Source organism: Bradysia coprophila (assembly GCF_014529535.1).
Source record: "Bradysia coprophila strain Holo2 chromosome IV unlocalized genomic scaffold, BU_Bcop_v1 contig_81, whole genome shotgun sequence".
In the NCBI taxonomy this organism is placed as follows: domain Eukaryota; kingdom Metazoa; phylum Arthropoda; class Insecta; order Diptera; family Sciaridae; genus Bradysia; species Bradysia coprophila.
In genome coordinates this window covers 3,616,359-3,632,100 of record NW_023503375.1, presented here as the reverse complement: position 1 = coordinate 3,632,100, position 15,742 = coordinate 3,616,359, and the positions used below count along the sequence as shown (strand labels likewise).

At 36.0% G+C, this 15,742-nt stretch overlaps 2 protein-coding genes across 2 annotated transcripts; one reads left to right on the top strand and one right to left on the bottom strand.

Moving 5' to 3' along the window:
• Nucleotides 1-4,423: 4,423 nt before the first annotated feature.
• On the bottom strand, nucleotides 4,424-5,603 carry LOC119072139 (beta-1,3-galactosyltransferase 1-like). Its single transcript, XM_037177282.1, has 2 exons — nucleotides 5,099-5,603; nucleotides 4,424-5,042 (listed from the first exon to the last, which is right to left on the bottom strand). Exons 1-2 carry the CDS (start codon nucleotides 5,392-5,394, stop codon nucleotides 4,424-4,426), a joined length of 915 nt encoding a protein of 304 aa, XP_037033177.1. The 5' UTR covers nucleotides 5,395-5,603.
• A 7,061-nt stretch (nucleotides 5,604-12,664) lies between these two features.
• LOC119072493 lies at nucleotides 12,665-15,471 on the top strand. Its single transcript, XM_037177733.1, has 9 exons — nucleotides 12,665-12,787; nucleotides 12,843-12,946; nucleotides 13,013-13,084; nucleotides 13,239-13,421; nucleotides 13,482-13,578; nucleotides 13,645-13,890; nucleotides 13,953-14,659; nucleotides 14,734-14,945; nucleotides 15,006-15,471. The coding sequence occupies exons 1-9, from the start codon at nucleotides 12,697-12,699 to the stop codon at nucleotides 15,364-15,366; spliced, it is 2,073 nt and encodes a 690-aa protein (XP_037033628.1). The 5' UTR covers nucleotides 12,665-12,696; the 3' UTR covers nucleotides 15,367-15,471.
• The last annotated feature ends 271 nt before the right edge of the window (nucleotides 15,472-15,742 follow it).

Sequence of the window (15,742 nt, the reverse complement as noted above, 5' to 3'; positions counted from 1 at the left end):
GACCAATAACCAGAAAGTCGTCATTAGGTCGTTTGCTGAGCCACCTGGAAATGAACGGTTAGTGGTTAGCGGGAGCCAGTCGACTAGACAGGCTCGATTCGGCCCATGTCGATAAGACTCGGAGTTAAGTCGTGAGACCACTTTTTAAAGTCGTGAGACCATTTATAAAGTCGTGAGACCTCATGACATTTTGATCTTACCATTCAATTTGATTGGAATCTTCAACATTCTAACAGTCGTTTTGAATGAGTTCCGCGGCATACCCTGAAACCAAAGCTGTGAGAAACGGTTAAATTCCAAGCACATGTTATGTATTGGTTCATGGTAACCATACTTAGTCCTGTGTTCATCGACAATGAGTAGATCGTCAGCTCTAAATAGCCTCAATACGAACAACACACACTCTACGGATAAAAGCGGCAAAAGTCAAAATAGCCCAAAATTATATCGGCTAAATTTGAAGTTTTTGGACAAAATGATGTATGGACGACTTGTTCATATCAAAAATAAGAGGCGCCTTCCATACATCACTTTTCGATTGGACCACGGGAACCACCCGGAACCACCTGGAACCACTTGCAAAAATCAAGCAAAATTTCGACTCTGCCGCTATTATCCGTAGAGTGTGTGTTGTTTGTATTGAGGCTATTTAGTCAGCTCGAGTGGGACTTAGTGGGATTTAGAGTAATAGACTACGCCAAAATGAGTTTTTTTCTCAATTTTTTTACATAAAGCAGCTAAAAATTGAAAATAAAGATACCCGTGTCTCGTCTTTTGACGAAAAAACTTGAAACCGGAAAGATTTTTTACTTTATAAATTCCTGAAATATGTGATTTGCGCCATTTTCCACCCAAATTCCACATAAGGTCTTAAGTTTGCCACTTTGCAATTACAGTAGTATGAGTAGTATTGTTCACTCAGTTCATCCAGTTTTGACTGATTCACTGAACTTTGTTTTGATGAAATGTCAAATCGGGACAGTAAATTTTAAATCTCAAACAAGTTTGTGTCGAAAATTTTCAGTATTTCGTGTAAAACAAAGTGATTCAGTTTAAATTTCGCACAGAAAATAGTTCCGAGTGTGCTCATGCTAGTGTCTTAAACAGAATTTAGGACAAATTCTCCGAAATAATTTTAAAGACAAATTAATTTGGTCAAACATTGTGGGTGTTGTGAAAATCTCATTTTAAAAAGTAATTTGGTGTGAATTGTGCCATTCAGTGTTCAATTCCTTAATTTTATGTGCCTAGAAATTGCCTGCAATACGTTTCGTGCTATTCAGTCGGTAAAATGTGAAGAAAACATACAAAAATATGTTGCCATTCAGGTAAACAAAATTCTTGACATGTCTGTTGTGAAGATAGTCGTAAGTGACACCACAAAACTGAAATGTTTTTGTCCGTTAATTTAAAAAATGATTTTTTTGGCGGAAATGCTTTTATTTGAATGTGTGCATGATTCCGGTAAAATAAAATAGTGATAAAGTCACCACTATTGATGACCTTTAAAATGGCATCATTGGTTAAATATGATTGGCATAGTCTATTCTTTTCGTTATTTCAGATGAATCAAGACCACCACTTAAAAGGTCAAAGGTAACAATGCACAGGCATTTATCCTACGTCTAGCAAGCTGTTCAATGTCGATGGAGCAACATCTGTCAATGTAAGGTGGAAGTTTATAGTTCTCGTCACGTCTCACTGTTCGTCTGAGTGCACATAAAAAACTTCTTCTGAATCGATTCAATCCTATCAATGAAAGTTTCTTGATACGGGTGCCAAACGACCGAAGCATATTCCAGATACGAACGCACATGTGCAACTCCTAAGTCTTTCACCAGTTTCAAGCGAGTCAGCACAGTATCGTTGATAGAGTAATTGAATTCAATCTTTGACCTTTTGCGAGTGAAAGACATCACATTGCATTTTCTTACGTTTAAATAAAGCTGGTTGACTTCGCACAACCGTGAGAACCTGTTCAAATCTCTCTGAAGAGCAGTAGCATCAAGTACAGTTTTGATCACTTTGAAGATCTTCAAATCGTCTGCATACAACAGATGAGTAGAGTAAGAAAAAACTTTCTTATCGGGTCTATTACTTACACCGATCAAAGTATTTTTAATCTGTTGATTTCAAATCTTGTACTTCAATTTTTGTAACATTTATTTAAAATAAATTATTTTACTATAGAAAGAACCATTTTACCCAGAGCTTGTCATTTTTTTGTCGTCGTTATCGATAACAGATTAATAGCCGTATGGGACAGGTTAAAGATGAACACACTGAAATCAGAAAAATTACCAACCCCGATTTCCGCAATGAAAAATTTTTATACTGAGAAAAATATCCATCCACACAAATTCTCAAATCTATCATAGAGTTCAGTTACTCCTAACGACATCTGCAGACTTTCATGACGAAGACAATAAAAAAAGGCGAAAATCATCACCTATTAGGACCTATTTGGTAACATTTTCATGTTCAAATCTAAGCATGAGGTCAACATTTGAGAATTAAAATTAGTATGCAAGAATGTGGTATAAATGGTTGATATGTTCGCTATGAAAACAAAAAAATGTTAAATTATGAAATTCTGTGACCTGCTTTTTCACATTTCCTCCTGCCGTTTCACCCTCAATAGAACTCTAAGATGATTGTGAAGCTGTAACAGTACTTGATTCTTGCTTCAGCCTCAGTTGTGTTGCGCAAAGGGTTTTTTTCACTGTAAGTATTAGTAACACACGGATCAGTCATGATTCAAATTTACCGAAGGATTTTGTTTGTAAACATTCGCAATTCGAAATGATCTGCTGTCAAGAACGGTTCGATTTCCGGTTATGAATTTTCAGTTGTTCGTGGTATCAAGAATATTGAAAAATAGCCTAAAAGTGCCGCTGGACCATATATATGAATATGAAAGGTGGTTTATTTGGCCTTTTTTTTAAACTAACAGATTTGAAGTTCTTTTTCTTTTTAAATATAATTTTAATGTAGACAGACTTTAAACTTTTTAATCTTTTTCTTTAAAAATTATAAAACAATTTTTGATATTCACTTATTCACTTACATAATTATGTATCTTTTCATTCTTTTATTTTGTGTGTTATGTGTGTCAATTTACACTTCTTTTCTTTTGCTAAAACCACGAACCAACAATCTTCACCTTGGGTGATGCTCTAACCAATTGAGCTACCGTGCACACACAGCAAAATAAAATAAACCAGGCAGTAGCGCTTGATTTGACTACGGACCCGATTTATCTAGCAGCCTTATATTTTGCGAATAAACCTAATTCAGCTTATGTCAGTGTTCATTTGAGTTCATTTTCACACAATGTATTAGGTCCCTTATTTGACATTTAAAAAAGGAGCCGCTACTGCCTGGCTTATTTTACTCTGCCGTGGTGCACACTTTCCATTTCACTTTTTGTAGAGTCACATTTGTCAATGTATATAGGTTTGCTCTATATACAAAATGTCAAATTTCATCCATAGATAGCAACCTAACCTCAACTTTCAGGTTTACGAAAATTTTAACGAAAAATTTGTAAAGAAATTTGTTGACGTTTAGGGTATGTTCATCTCTGTGGATGAAATCGTCGGCGTTCGTGTTGTCAGGTTTACAGTTATTTGGAACAAACCTATAGTGATTGACTTCGATGACTATGACGGGTCTGCATCAAGGTAAATATAGTGTGGAGGTAATGTCATATATAACCGAATCAGATGTGCGGTGACACGAAAGTTCGATACAAACGCCATCTCATCCCATCGTTAAAAGCAAAAAAATCGAGCCATCTGTTGAGATAAAGCAAAAACATTTTGTAAAACACAAGTAAATCGTAGTCAACCATTTAAAAAAAAAGATGTCAGTGGTATCGAACTTATATGCTATGCCGCTGAATGGCATTACCTCCACCTATATATTTATCTTGGCCTACATCATAGATACTGATATGGTCGGTCGAGTATGAAATGAAATCGAAAAGCAGGGACATATACCAACACAAAAAAATAGTATTTTTCGTACCAAGACAGGAAATGACGATTTTTTCAGCACCAGTCCTAAGAAAATTAGGACGTGTGCTGAAAAAATCCATTTCCTGTCGAGGTACGAACAACGTTTTGTGCATCGGACAACTGAAATAGACAAAACACATCAATTTACTTGAAAACATACACACTTCACATTCACCATATTAAATTTAATCAATAGTATAGTAATAGAAAAATTCATGTAATTCTTTTCCCGCACTATAAATCGTAAAGAAATGAAGTTTTTCCCGCACTATATAGTTCGGGAAAAACTGATATTTCTTAATGAAAAATCATGGCAAAATAGGTCGTATTTCAGTTGTCGGATGCACATAATGAATTTATATGAGAATATTGGACTACTGCGTCGAGGAGGCATCTTATTCAAGTTATGTTATTGTGCCCGTTTGTGGAGTGGGTTGCTCAAAAGCATGGTTCATAGCAAATTTCAGTAATCTTACTTTGTTCCAAATGCAAAACATGTCACCAAGAATTTTGTCTTTGTTTAACAAAGCAAAAGTGTATTTAAATTGCTCATTTAAACCAGTGTTGCACCAGGATTCAATTTCATTTCTCCAGCTCATGCTTAAATTGTACCGTCCGTTCATCCATAAAATATCTAATCGTTTATGGTCACTGTAGTTCATCTGAATGCTGTAATGTTCACGCAAAATTCCGGTTACATATACATCGTCGATCCAGAAGAATTTCGTCTGATTGGAAACGGAGAATATTTTGGCTGCCACCTGTGTTTTCATCAGATAAGCAGTACCCGAACAAAATTCAGGATACTCTTCTCCTGAGTAAAGGTCCTCACTGACGTACCACACATTGTCTACACTTCTAATTGGTTTATTGCCTTTCATATTCAGACAAGCATACGCATTGTTTGAGTAAACCAGCTCGACCAACATAACTTCTACGAGTTGGAAAATATCGACGAACATGTCGTCGTCTGTTTTCAAAACTAATTTAGCATCGGAGCAAAAAGACATCACCCATTTGTAGCTGAAAGAGAAGCTGTTGCTTCGAATGAACAAAATTTGAAATTTGAAACACATTACCCCATCAGATGCTTATATGTGAGATTCTTGTAGGAGTCTACGAAGTTCCCCATTACCATATCTCCATATTGTCTATATTCGTCCCGGAGGCTCAAGTCCAATTCATCGTTACCAGTCGGATCGGTCCCGAGAAGGAAAACTAAATGAAATTTCCATCCTTTATAAAGTTTTATGGATCCCCAAGTCTCTCTTATGGCATGTCGTTCCATAAAATGCGAACGTGCTGTGTGAACAATGATTACTATCGAAGACGAACTACCAACAGCTGAACTCTTGCATATGGAGACATTGTTCATTATATAGTAGAAATCTTGTAAGTCCAATAGAGTATCATTGTCAGCGATGTGATGATATTTGGATTGCCATACGGAATGCTCGCGAAGCTCTTCACTGTTGTTGGACAACAAATACCGAAATTCCAATGTATATAACGTGCATAATAGAATAAAACTGCACACGCCACTCTGAAATTGTACGTGAAAATTTTCGAACCCACTCAGTATAAACAAGCCGAAATATTGTTTACTGTTAAAATGAAACGACACTTCATAGTCTTCATTAAATTCACCCAAATTGTGATTAATCTGTTCGGTACTAGCACCGATTTCTAATTACTTTTCTTTGTACGCAACACATATTGCGGCATATACAACATGCTGTGACCTCATCAGAACGCGAAATCGTTATTGTCACTTTGAACGTTACATTTTACTTGTATGATCGGAATGCCCTTGATAAAAATACAACTGCCACTGCATGCATGGTTCAGAACCGAAAGGTCGTCTTTTTTAAGCGTTATTAGTACCGAGGGGGAACGAATACGGTAAACGCTATGACTCTTCCCATTCCCAAAGAAAAGTTGTAGTAGGTCTGAGTATAGACACTGAATGAATTCACGCCGTAAGTCCGCTGAAAATTCAAAATTTGAAAAGTCAAACCCGAATCAAAAACTACGTCGTAATTCTCATTGAAATTTATTTTTCATGTGTCGGGACCGAAAATGAGGGAGTTTCGATATTTTTCTCACTTCGTTCGGGCTACAACAAGCGAAATTGCCTAAAAACAATCGTCCAAAACAGATACACAAATAACTATTGTTTATCTAGTGTCAAAATATCGCGACTTCGTCGCTCATTTCGGACACAATATAAACAAAACGTTGTTCCTAACTTATGCTAATAGGCTTTTTTAGCGAACTCGATTCCAAAACTCGCCTTCGGCCCGTGCTGGAAACCTCTCGTTCGCTAAAAACTAAAACCTCTTAGTATGTGTTAGAGAAAAATAGTAAAAATAGTGTGTCGGAAATGACCGGCGAAGTCGTGACATTTCGACACTAGATAAACAAATAACTATTGCAATTCAAATTCTCAAACGCACTTACGGCGTGAAAGTGAAATAAATGCTGGTAAGCAAATTCATGGCAGAGTAAAATAAACCAGGCAGGAGCGGTTAATTTTCGAAACGTCAAATAAGGGACCTAATACACTGTATGAAAATGAACTCAAATGAACACTGACATAAATTGAAAAATTTTATTCGCAAAAAATACTAGATTATTTAGGTCCCTAGTCAAATCAGCGCTCCTGCCTATTTATTTTTACTCTGTCGTGGCAAATGCCAGGACGAACCAGGTAAAGAAAACGCAAAGCAAATGTAGGAATGCTGTCAAATTATTTCCCGAGCCGTTTCCCCCTTTGAGTAGTTTGTACAGAACTCGGTTTTAATTTCCACAAACGGTCTGTCGTGTAAAATATGAATGTGAATTGAAATCTGTAATATAAAGTTTAATGTTTGTTATTTTGTTGGTTTCTTTTTGTCTCAGTAGGAGTCCGGCGGAGGAGAAGTTCTATGGAACAAGAACTTGACTTACTTAGGAAATTTGTTTGATTGTTTAAGGCCAGTACACAGTTCATGACATTATGTAAAATGCTTGAAAATGGGTGTTTACATCAGGTTAACATTCTATTTTTCAAGCACTTTTCAGGTTTTTTCTCACGGACTGCGTACTTTTGACGCGGGAAAATATATGTTTCCCAAAAATATTTTTTAAAGTAAAATATTTACAAAATTTTGATAAATAATATTGGCACTTGAGCTACCCTGTAGAGGGCGTCACTTTTCTATGAAAAAGCAAAGATCACGAGTTGTCATCTTACATTCCAAATATTCCATATATTTTTGACGTGCCAATAAATCCTGAGCCAAGCCGGACGTACTCAACTAGTGGTAATATTATCAAAAATTGCTGGCATTTATGCCGAACAACTCAAACATATTTGCGATAAAGAAACACTTTTCTAATTGAATTCATTAATTTGATGCTATCATTTTATGTAACACAACCGAATCAATGTGAAAACGATCATGTTTCGGTCAGTAAAATCAAATTTACAGAACAACGTGTGCAGGGCTACCTGAGGCGTAAAAGACACGATCAATTTTGCGTTGATGAGATCGATCATAACGATGCACTTTCCATAGAAATCCGATTCGTAGCATACGCCAAACAATTGAAAACGCAGCATAACTGAGGAGAGATGTGCCTGAACCGAAAAAATTATATTTGGGAAATGCCTTTTTGTGACGGTTAGTGCATAACTCTCCTCAACTGTCGTTCTCATCATTGCAAAATGACTCGTGTGTTTTCGGCGCTTAAAGGTCGCTTTGACTATTTCAGAAACTGTCTTCAAAATTGATTTTCAAAAAGAAATCATTATGGCGCTTTCCATGTGAGGTTGGTAAAAAATCTTTAAGGATATGTACACTAGTCTTAGGCATGATTTCCACTCACCAAAAAAGTACTCCATCTGAGACACAAAATTGAATTGCTTGATAGCCTCGTTGATAGCTCGCTCTCTCACGACTTTCACATACTTTTTGTTGAGTCAATCCAAAAATACAATCCATATGAAATCATATTGAAACATAGCTCGATTGCATAATACACTTATGCGCGCGAGACAGCATTATCACTATGAATATGCGTAACATGTACGAAGTCTTTTATGTGGATTGAGAAACTGAGGGATATGAGTAAAGAGAATAAAAGTTTCTAAGCTAAAATTTTATAGCAGTATTATTCTCGAAGAGACGTGCTGCTAGATTTTCTCCGAGTCGTGAAATCAGCCTGAATGGAAAAGTCGTTCCTTGGTCTGAATACATTAAATATTTGGGTGTACTGCTGGACCGAAAGTTGTCCTTTGGCGAGCATGCGAATCACACTCAGGTAAAAGCACAAAAGTGCAAGAGGTTGGTGTACCCCTTGATCAACAGGAAGTCGAAGTTAAGTTCGAGGAACAAGTTGTTTGTTTTCAAAAGCTCTTTCCGGCCGGTACTTCTGTATGCGTCTCCCGTATGGGGTGAATGTGTCACTTGAAGGTGCTGCAAGTCGCCCAAAATAAGTGCCTCAAGATGGTGTCAAATAAGCCATACTGTTTCCCCACTTTGAGATTACACGAAGACACATGTGTGAGCTTTGTTAAAGATTCAATTAAGACTCAGACGGACACGCTTTTTTCAAGTTGCTTGTTTTCTGAAAATCCGATGATCTTCAGCCTGTTTAGTTAAGTCTAGTGTATCTAGTCTGTTTTTATTGTATCTTGTTGTAAACGTGCTAGTCGCTCATTTCACGATGCCGCGAAGCCTCCCACCCCCGTCCTCTCACCAGTTAATCCTCCTGTTTGTATAATTAAGTCTGTCAGTTGTAGTCTTTAGTTTTTAAGTCAAGTCAAGTATTAGAAAATGTTTTTGTCAAGTTTTCCTTTCGCCTTCTCGCTCGTCAGTCGCCATGTAAATAAATAACTAACACACTAACGCTAAATTAAGTTGGAAAGCCGTCCTCTGGCTAAACACTTGCTGCAAGTGAAATATTATTATATTCGTTAAATTAAGTTATTGTATTGCGATAGACAGTTTTCCTCTTACTTCCCTATCCTTGTTTTTGAAGTATGATTGGTGTTAAGCCAATACTTTCTCTAGCAATCTAACTACATTTATTAAAGTGGTACAAATGCAACGTAGCCTTTGCATTTTACTTGTAAAATTAGAAATCATGATTCTACAAACAAAGAAATAAGGTGGTATTTTGACAGCGTCAAAACAAAGTTTGTTTGCTAGATAGGGTATTCGCCAGGCTTAAACTCCAGATGCTTTTCCGAATTGTGTAGTTTGTTTAAGTGATATTTCCATGAAAGCTACGCTTACGCTACAACTTTTAGTGGCAAAATCATTATACGATATTGTTGATTGAGTGCACCTTTCTTGTTGTTAAAGATTTACATTCAATAAAAAAAAGTTGAGTGAAAATACGGAACGTTAAGTTAACTTTTTCTCATATTAAACGAAGTTAGAAGATGTTTCTCGAATGGCACAAAATACAGTCGCTTTTTTGTTCATAACGAAAAGTTTTGATTTTTCTCTTTTGTTCGATTTAAAAAGTTTCGCTAATAAAATCATATCAGACGGAGTTATGTTACACGCTCCTTACATCCAAGCGTGCAACGTAATTTTATGTATATTTAAACGTTAGCTCGAGTTATATGAAATTTGAAACGATAAAACATTTTCCATGACAACAATTTTAATTAAAGAAAATCTTTAAGTGCAAAAAATATTAGATATTGCCATGCACTTTCCGCTCATATTGAAATGAAATTAAACCGAGTCATGCATTTATAATGTATTCTCTCAAACCGAGGTTTTCGTTTGTGTGTATAACACACAAAAAATTATAACTCGTCCACGAATTGTGACACTGAAAATCAATACATATAGACGGACACCCGTTACAAATTAATCAGCTCGAACAACTGATAATTTCGATTGCACATCGCATAATCATTGCAATTCGGCGAATTCGTCTATTAATAACATTAAAATAAAATAAATAATTAAAGAAAAAAAAAGATAAAATTGAGATTTCGAACTAACCAGTGGGGTCTCGAATACCACAAGACCGCAATTACCAAACAGGTATGTTCGAGACTACACTAGTCGCGATAATTTTTTGCTAATTTCGATTCAAGAGTTGTGCCAAAAATTTGATAAGATGATTTTCGTTCATGTGAATCGAGTACAATATGAAAAATATTCTTGTTATCAGGTGAACGAACAGCACATTGGTTACGATTTTTATAATTTATATATATATGTGGTGGACGGGTGTATATTACTTGTACACATCATCGGTTTTATCGACAAGTGAGGTCACCGAAATGATATAACATTTCATGTCGCAAGCTATTGTATTAAGATATCAAACTTGCAACGAAACCAGAAGTGTCATGACGCTAGGAATAAATAGCATTTTATTGATACTACAGTAGTATGGACGTGGCTGTTAACTTGAGAATCTGTTGTGATTGTGGAGGATACAACATTATCAGCTTCAAAAAAGATTCTTCTGCATTTGATATCAATAAGTGTGTTTTCACATTCACAGTCAATTTAATATCATTTCGGACATTGCTGTCGATTTGAAGATATCGTTCTTTACAATTGATGTCATAGCACTAAACCAAGCACGAGAACAGAGTACAGAATTTTCAAGAGGGGTCTCCTCTACGCTACGCAGTAGTCAAAATTTCTCATATAAATAAAGTTTGAAATGTTGGTATAGTGCTAATGCGTCGCAATTTTATAAGTATATGATAAGAGTGGCCGATTTTATGAGATATCCAATGTGTCCTTAGGATACTTTTTCTTACCTTTAACTTCAACAGGTCCAATTCTGAGCATCTCTACCAGTTCAACTAGCTATCCCAAGTCAAAATCGGTAGTCATTTGGACGAGATATAAAAAATTCCATAGAAATTGGTCGATTTGAGGTACTTTTAACGACATGAAAAATCCTTTGTCACTTTGTTCTTGTTTATTTCGATTAATAAACAGGCACTATCCTAATTAGTAATTAGTAATTACATATTAACCGTTAATTTTCATACAAGTTGTCGTTGTTAGATTATTAAATTCATAGTCTCAGAAGGAAATTAAAGAGAAACATAAAGTGAAACTTAAAGAGAAAAGTAACGACAAAATCTTATTTCAACATTCAACTGATCAAGTTGTAGCTTTCAAATTTCATAGAAAGACTTAACTCGGTTCTTAACCTGTCACATACGGCTATTCATCTGTTATCGATAATGACGACAAAAATAATGACAAGCTCTGGGTAATATGGTCCTTTTGAAATCAACAAATTAAAAATACATACTTTGATGGATGGAAGTAATAGACCCGATAATAATACTCGTCATATGCTTGCCGTCTGTAACAGTCTATACAAAACAATGCTTCTTCTGATTTTTGAGGAGTACTTCTGATCGTCGTTCCATGACATGTAAGAAAAAAAAAAAGTTGGGGAGCAACCGTGCTTTTTTGTGAGCTAGGGCATCTTAGCTCAAGTTTAAATAAGTTGATAATTGATTTAGCCCATTGAACAAGATCCCATGTAGTCCCAACGACCTTTTTTTTAAATAAAATTGTCTTGTCAATGTATGTCTAACATATATAAAAAGATTCAGTGTTTTAGGGTGAGGTGTGACTTAGGCTAGATCAAAATAAAAAAATAGTGAAACATCAGGCGATTGCATACTTTGCAGATAGTTCAGACTATTTAGGCGTAAAGATTTGTTTAAATAAGTCGCAGTGCGTATGCATTTGCACATAGTACAATAAACTTTAATTTACTAAGTTTAGATTTCGATACTCTCTTGTTTTAGACTAACGATTCTAATTTCTTAATGAAATAAACTAGATTTACTGAGCTGATGGGTGCAGATGAATATGTTAGATTAATATGAGCTCATGTTCAACAAATGGTCACCCTTTCTATTTATTTTCTGTCTCTCGTTAGTTCCATTATTTTCAACTACTGTTTGTACTTAGTTTATATGTACCAGAAAGTTGAAAAAAAAAATATTTTCTTAAAAAAAAACTTGTCGTTTTTTGCATATGAATTTGCATATAAAAGAAAAACGAACCTAGGTTTGCAATAGTCTCGAAACTATTCAACGCAAGCAGCACTTGCATTTGTTGAGCTATTTAGCCAACGAGACTATTCCAAACGCGATAAGAAGTGCATAAAATGCATTTATGAATTATTTGATAACCGATGCAGTTATCTCTTTATCGTGTCGTCGTTCTATTTGCAATTTATGATACTAAGATGGGTACGGGTGATACGACCGTAAACTGTAATTATGTAGAATTCGCTCAAATGATTATTGTTAACAGCTATGTCATCTGTTATCGGCAACGACGACAAAAATAAACAATATAATCTCTCTCTTATAATAACCTCTTATATAGAAACTCATGGAGAAACTAATCAAGTAAAAGATTTCGATAAAGTTTACTGTTTTAGATCAAATCAAGTAACAAGCTTGGAGGATATGAAAGGTTGCAAATATTTAAATTGAAAGATGTAATAGATTCGACATACTGTCGCTTCTTTTCTGTGAATACTTTATAAGAGTATTTATCTTCTTCGCCCTACTGTGTATCGTATACTTATCGACCAGTTTGTTTGCTTGGTAACCAACTAACCAACTCCGCGAACATATTGATAAAGATAATTTTATTTTCAAATTTGCATTGCAATGGCGAAAAAAGGTGGAGTTCAACAATTACAAGTCGAAATAAATACAGACGAAGAGCTGACAAAGTTTCTCGACAAAGATGGGCTAATAAGTGAGTTAATGTGCTTATCAACATGCAATGAAGATCAATTGATTCGTTATTTTAGTCATGGATGTGTACACCGAATGGTGTGGCCCGTGCATAGCAATGGTTGGTAGTTTGAAAAAAATTAAACTTGAGAAAGGTGGTGATGATCTGCAGTTAGCTGTGGTGCGTTTAGTTTGTTTTGATTGAGATTGACGCTTTGATTAACATTTGAAGTGACTTCTCTTTCAGGTGAAATGTGACCACATTGAAACTCTTAAAAGGTTTCGAAATAAGTGCGAACCAACCTGGCTATTTGTTTCAGTAAATTGATTACAACTTGAAGTGGTGTAACCAGTTAGACTCTTTGACTCTACAAAAAAGATTGTATTCCACAAAGTCAGTGGTTACTCCACATTCAATTACTATTTACCCTTCGCGGATTTCCACAGCGAAAATGTTTTTTTTTTGTATTTAGAAACAGAAAATTGTAAATTGCGCCTTCGGATCGAATGTACCAAAACTGATGTCAATGATTGCCGACGAACTAGAAATAGAGCGGAAATGTCGTGATGGACAAGCTGAACGCATTTATTACGAACTAACGGAAATGTGTTCCGTTGAACTGGAAAGATTTAATGCCAAAAAGGCTAAAGACGAGGTATCGTCTCATATTATGTGGAGAGATACGCAGTTTCTCAAAGAAACATTTTTCTTGTAGGAAATTGATAAAATAGAAAAAGAAGCAGCAGAAGCGAAGCGTCGCGCCTACATCACTTTCGTTACCGACGAAATTATGAAACATGGTGGTGATATGGGTTCGTGGGTGTCTGAATAATAAATTTTGATTTTTTATTGATTTATAAATTCTCATCTGGAATTAGGGGTGACCATTTATATGCCACATCTTATTACGCGCGACCTATTCAAACGAATGACCGAACAAGGAGATAAATTTGGCCTACAAGCAAAGGACAAGAAGAATGCCTTGATCACTGACGATGAGTTGGAAGTTTTGCATTTTGAGATTGATAACCCGTTGCCACCTTATGTGCTCAAACTTCTGAAGAAAAAGGAAGCATTCATGATTTGTTGGAAGACTGGAGAGTTTGAGGAACGTCCAATTACAAGTAGGAGAGATTTTAAATAACTAAGCTAACAAGCTGAGCACTTCAACACCTTTAACTTTCAGCAATTTTACTTGAAATGACACAACTTCTTGCTGAAGATCAACCGGTTCCCGATGACGAAAATGCTAAAAGGCCAGCGCTATTAAAACATCATTCGATAGTTTTGACGGAGGAAGAATTGAAAGAGTTGGGTATGACAGACCTTGCTACAGACAATATGATCAATTGTGAAATTACTGAAGAGGAAGAGTTTGACGCTGACGCGGGATGCGAAGATGCAGTAGACAATAATACAATTGAGAAAGAATTAGACGATGAAGTGTGTAGTCATGAGCCGGATCTGAATGACGAGACAAATGCTGAAGCATTGGATGAGACAGATGATGGTAGCAAGGACAAGGAACTCGAAAATGTTGACAATAATGAGCAAGTTGAAAATAATGCAGTTGAGGATGATGATAAGAAAACTAAGGGCGAAACTGAAAATGAACCAAATGATAACGAAGCAAATGAAGATGAAGGAAAGGCCAACGAAGCGAATGGAAACGAACCAAACGAAAGTGAGGCAAATGTAAATGAAAACATTGAAAGCACAGTAGAAACGTCGAACGAAGACACAACAGCAAAAAGCATTGAGAATCCGAATGTCAAAGAGAAGCCTAAAAAAATCACCAGACCAATCAGCGGTCACAAATTCAAGATACCAGGTATGTGGACACCCAAGAACCCCAGAGCTAATGCGGCTTTCGTTTACATCTATTTTCGTCATGTAAGTCTCAATTTATGAAAAATACCCCCTTCCCTTGACGTGTTTTTTTTAAATGAAAATCCTTTTCAAATTAGTTGACTGAAACTTTCCTCCCACCCGATCCTATTCCTGTGCCTCCCCATGTTGCAGTTGCATTTGATGCTTATAAGCGAGCAGAGATCATGGAAATTATTGAACAGCACGCTGACGCAATATTGGCTTATGGCTACTTCAGCTCAGACGATATTCCGAATGCAACGTTGATCGCTAATTCGACATTCAAATACAATTTGGAAACTCCGACGATGTCAGTACAAATTATTTGCACAATACACGAGGAGAGAAATAAAATTTTTGATTTTTACAGCAATGACAAACTCATCATTAAAGTAGCGAAGAAAATTGGTAACACGCTAGCCAGCCTAATCGACATGACTCCCTGTCATGTGAGTCAAAATTCTGAAATTGGATATGAGGAATGTCTAATTCTGTTCCCAGCTGGTTATAAAAATGCATCTGAAACTGGTGTGGAGCCAAAAGAACCGGAGGAAGAGGTTGAAGTAACGAAGAAAAAGCGTAAGAAGAATAAGAAAAACAAGGAAGAAGAAAAAGGAGAAGAAGAATCCAGGGAAGCGAATGCTGAAGATGGAATCGACGACGATGGAGATGATGACGACGAAGATGATGAAAGTGAGTTGGAAGATGAAAATGTTGAGTGCACCGAATGAATGTAGATAACGTACTTGTCCTAAGTGTTTTTTTGTGTCTGTCTAAGCACAACAACGTGTGTAGGTTCGAGATACGTAACATTGGAGCTATTAGAAGTTGAAAATGGAAAGAAATCTCGAAAGTAAATTGTTTAGTTTCAAATAATTGTTGGTCTTTTTCTTAATATTCAGCACAAAGACTACGGTTGATCAGAATGACAACAATTGCTCTCCGTAGGTCAAACTTCTATACCACTCTATGGAATAGAAATCGCACGAATTTGAAGTAATGTCTGTGTTTAAGTTTCACAGGCGAAAAGCACATCACCAAGTACAATCAGCGAGTCTGTTACTCCATTTGATTGAAGTGTGTTTAACAGTTTGGTACACAAATCTT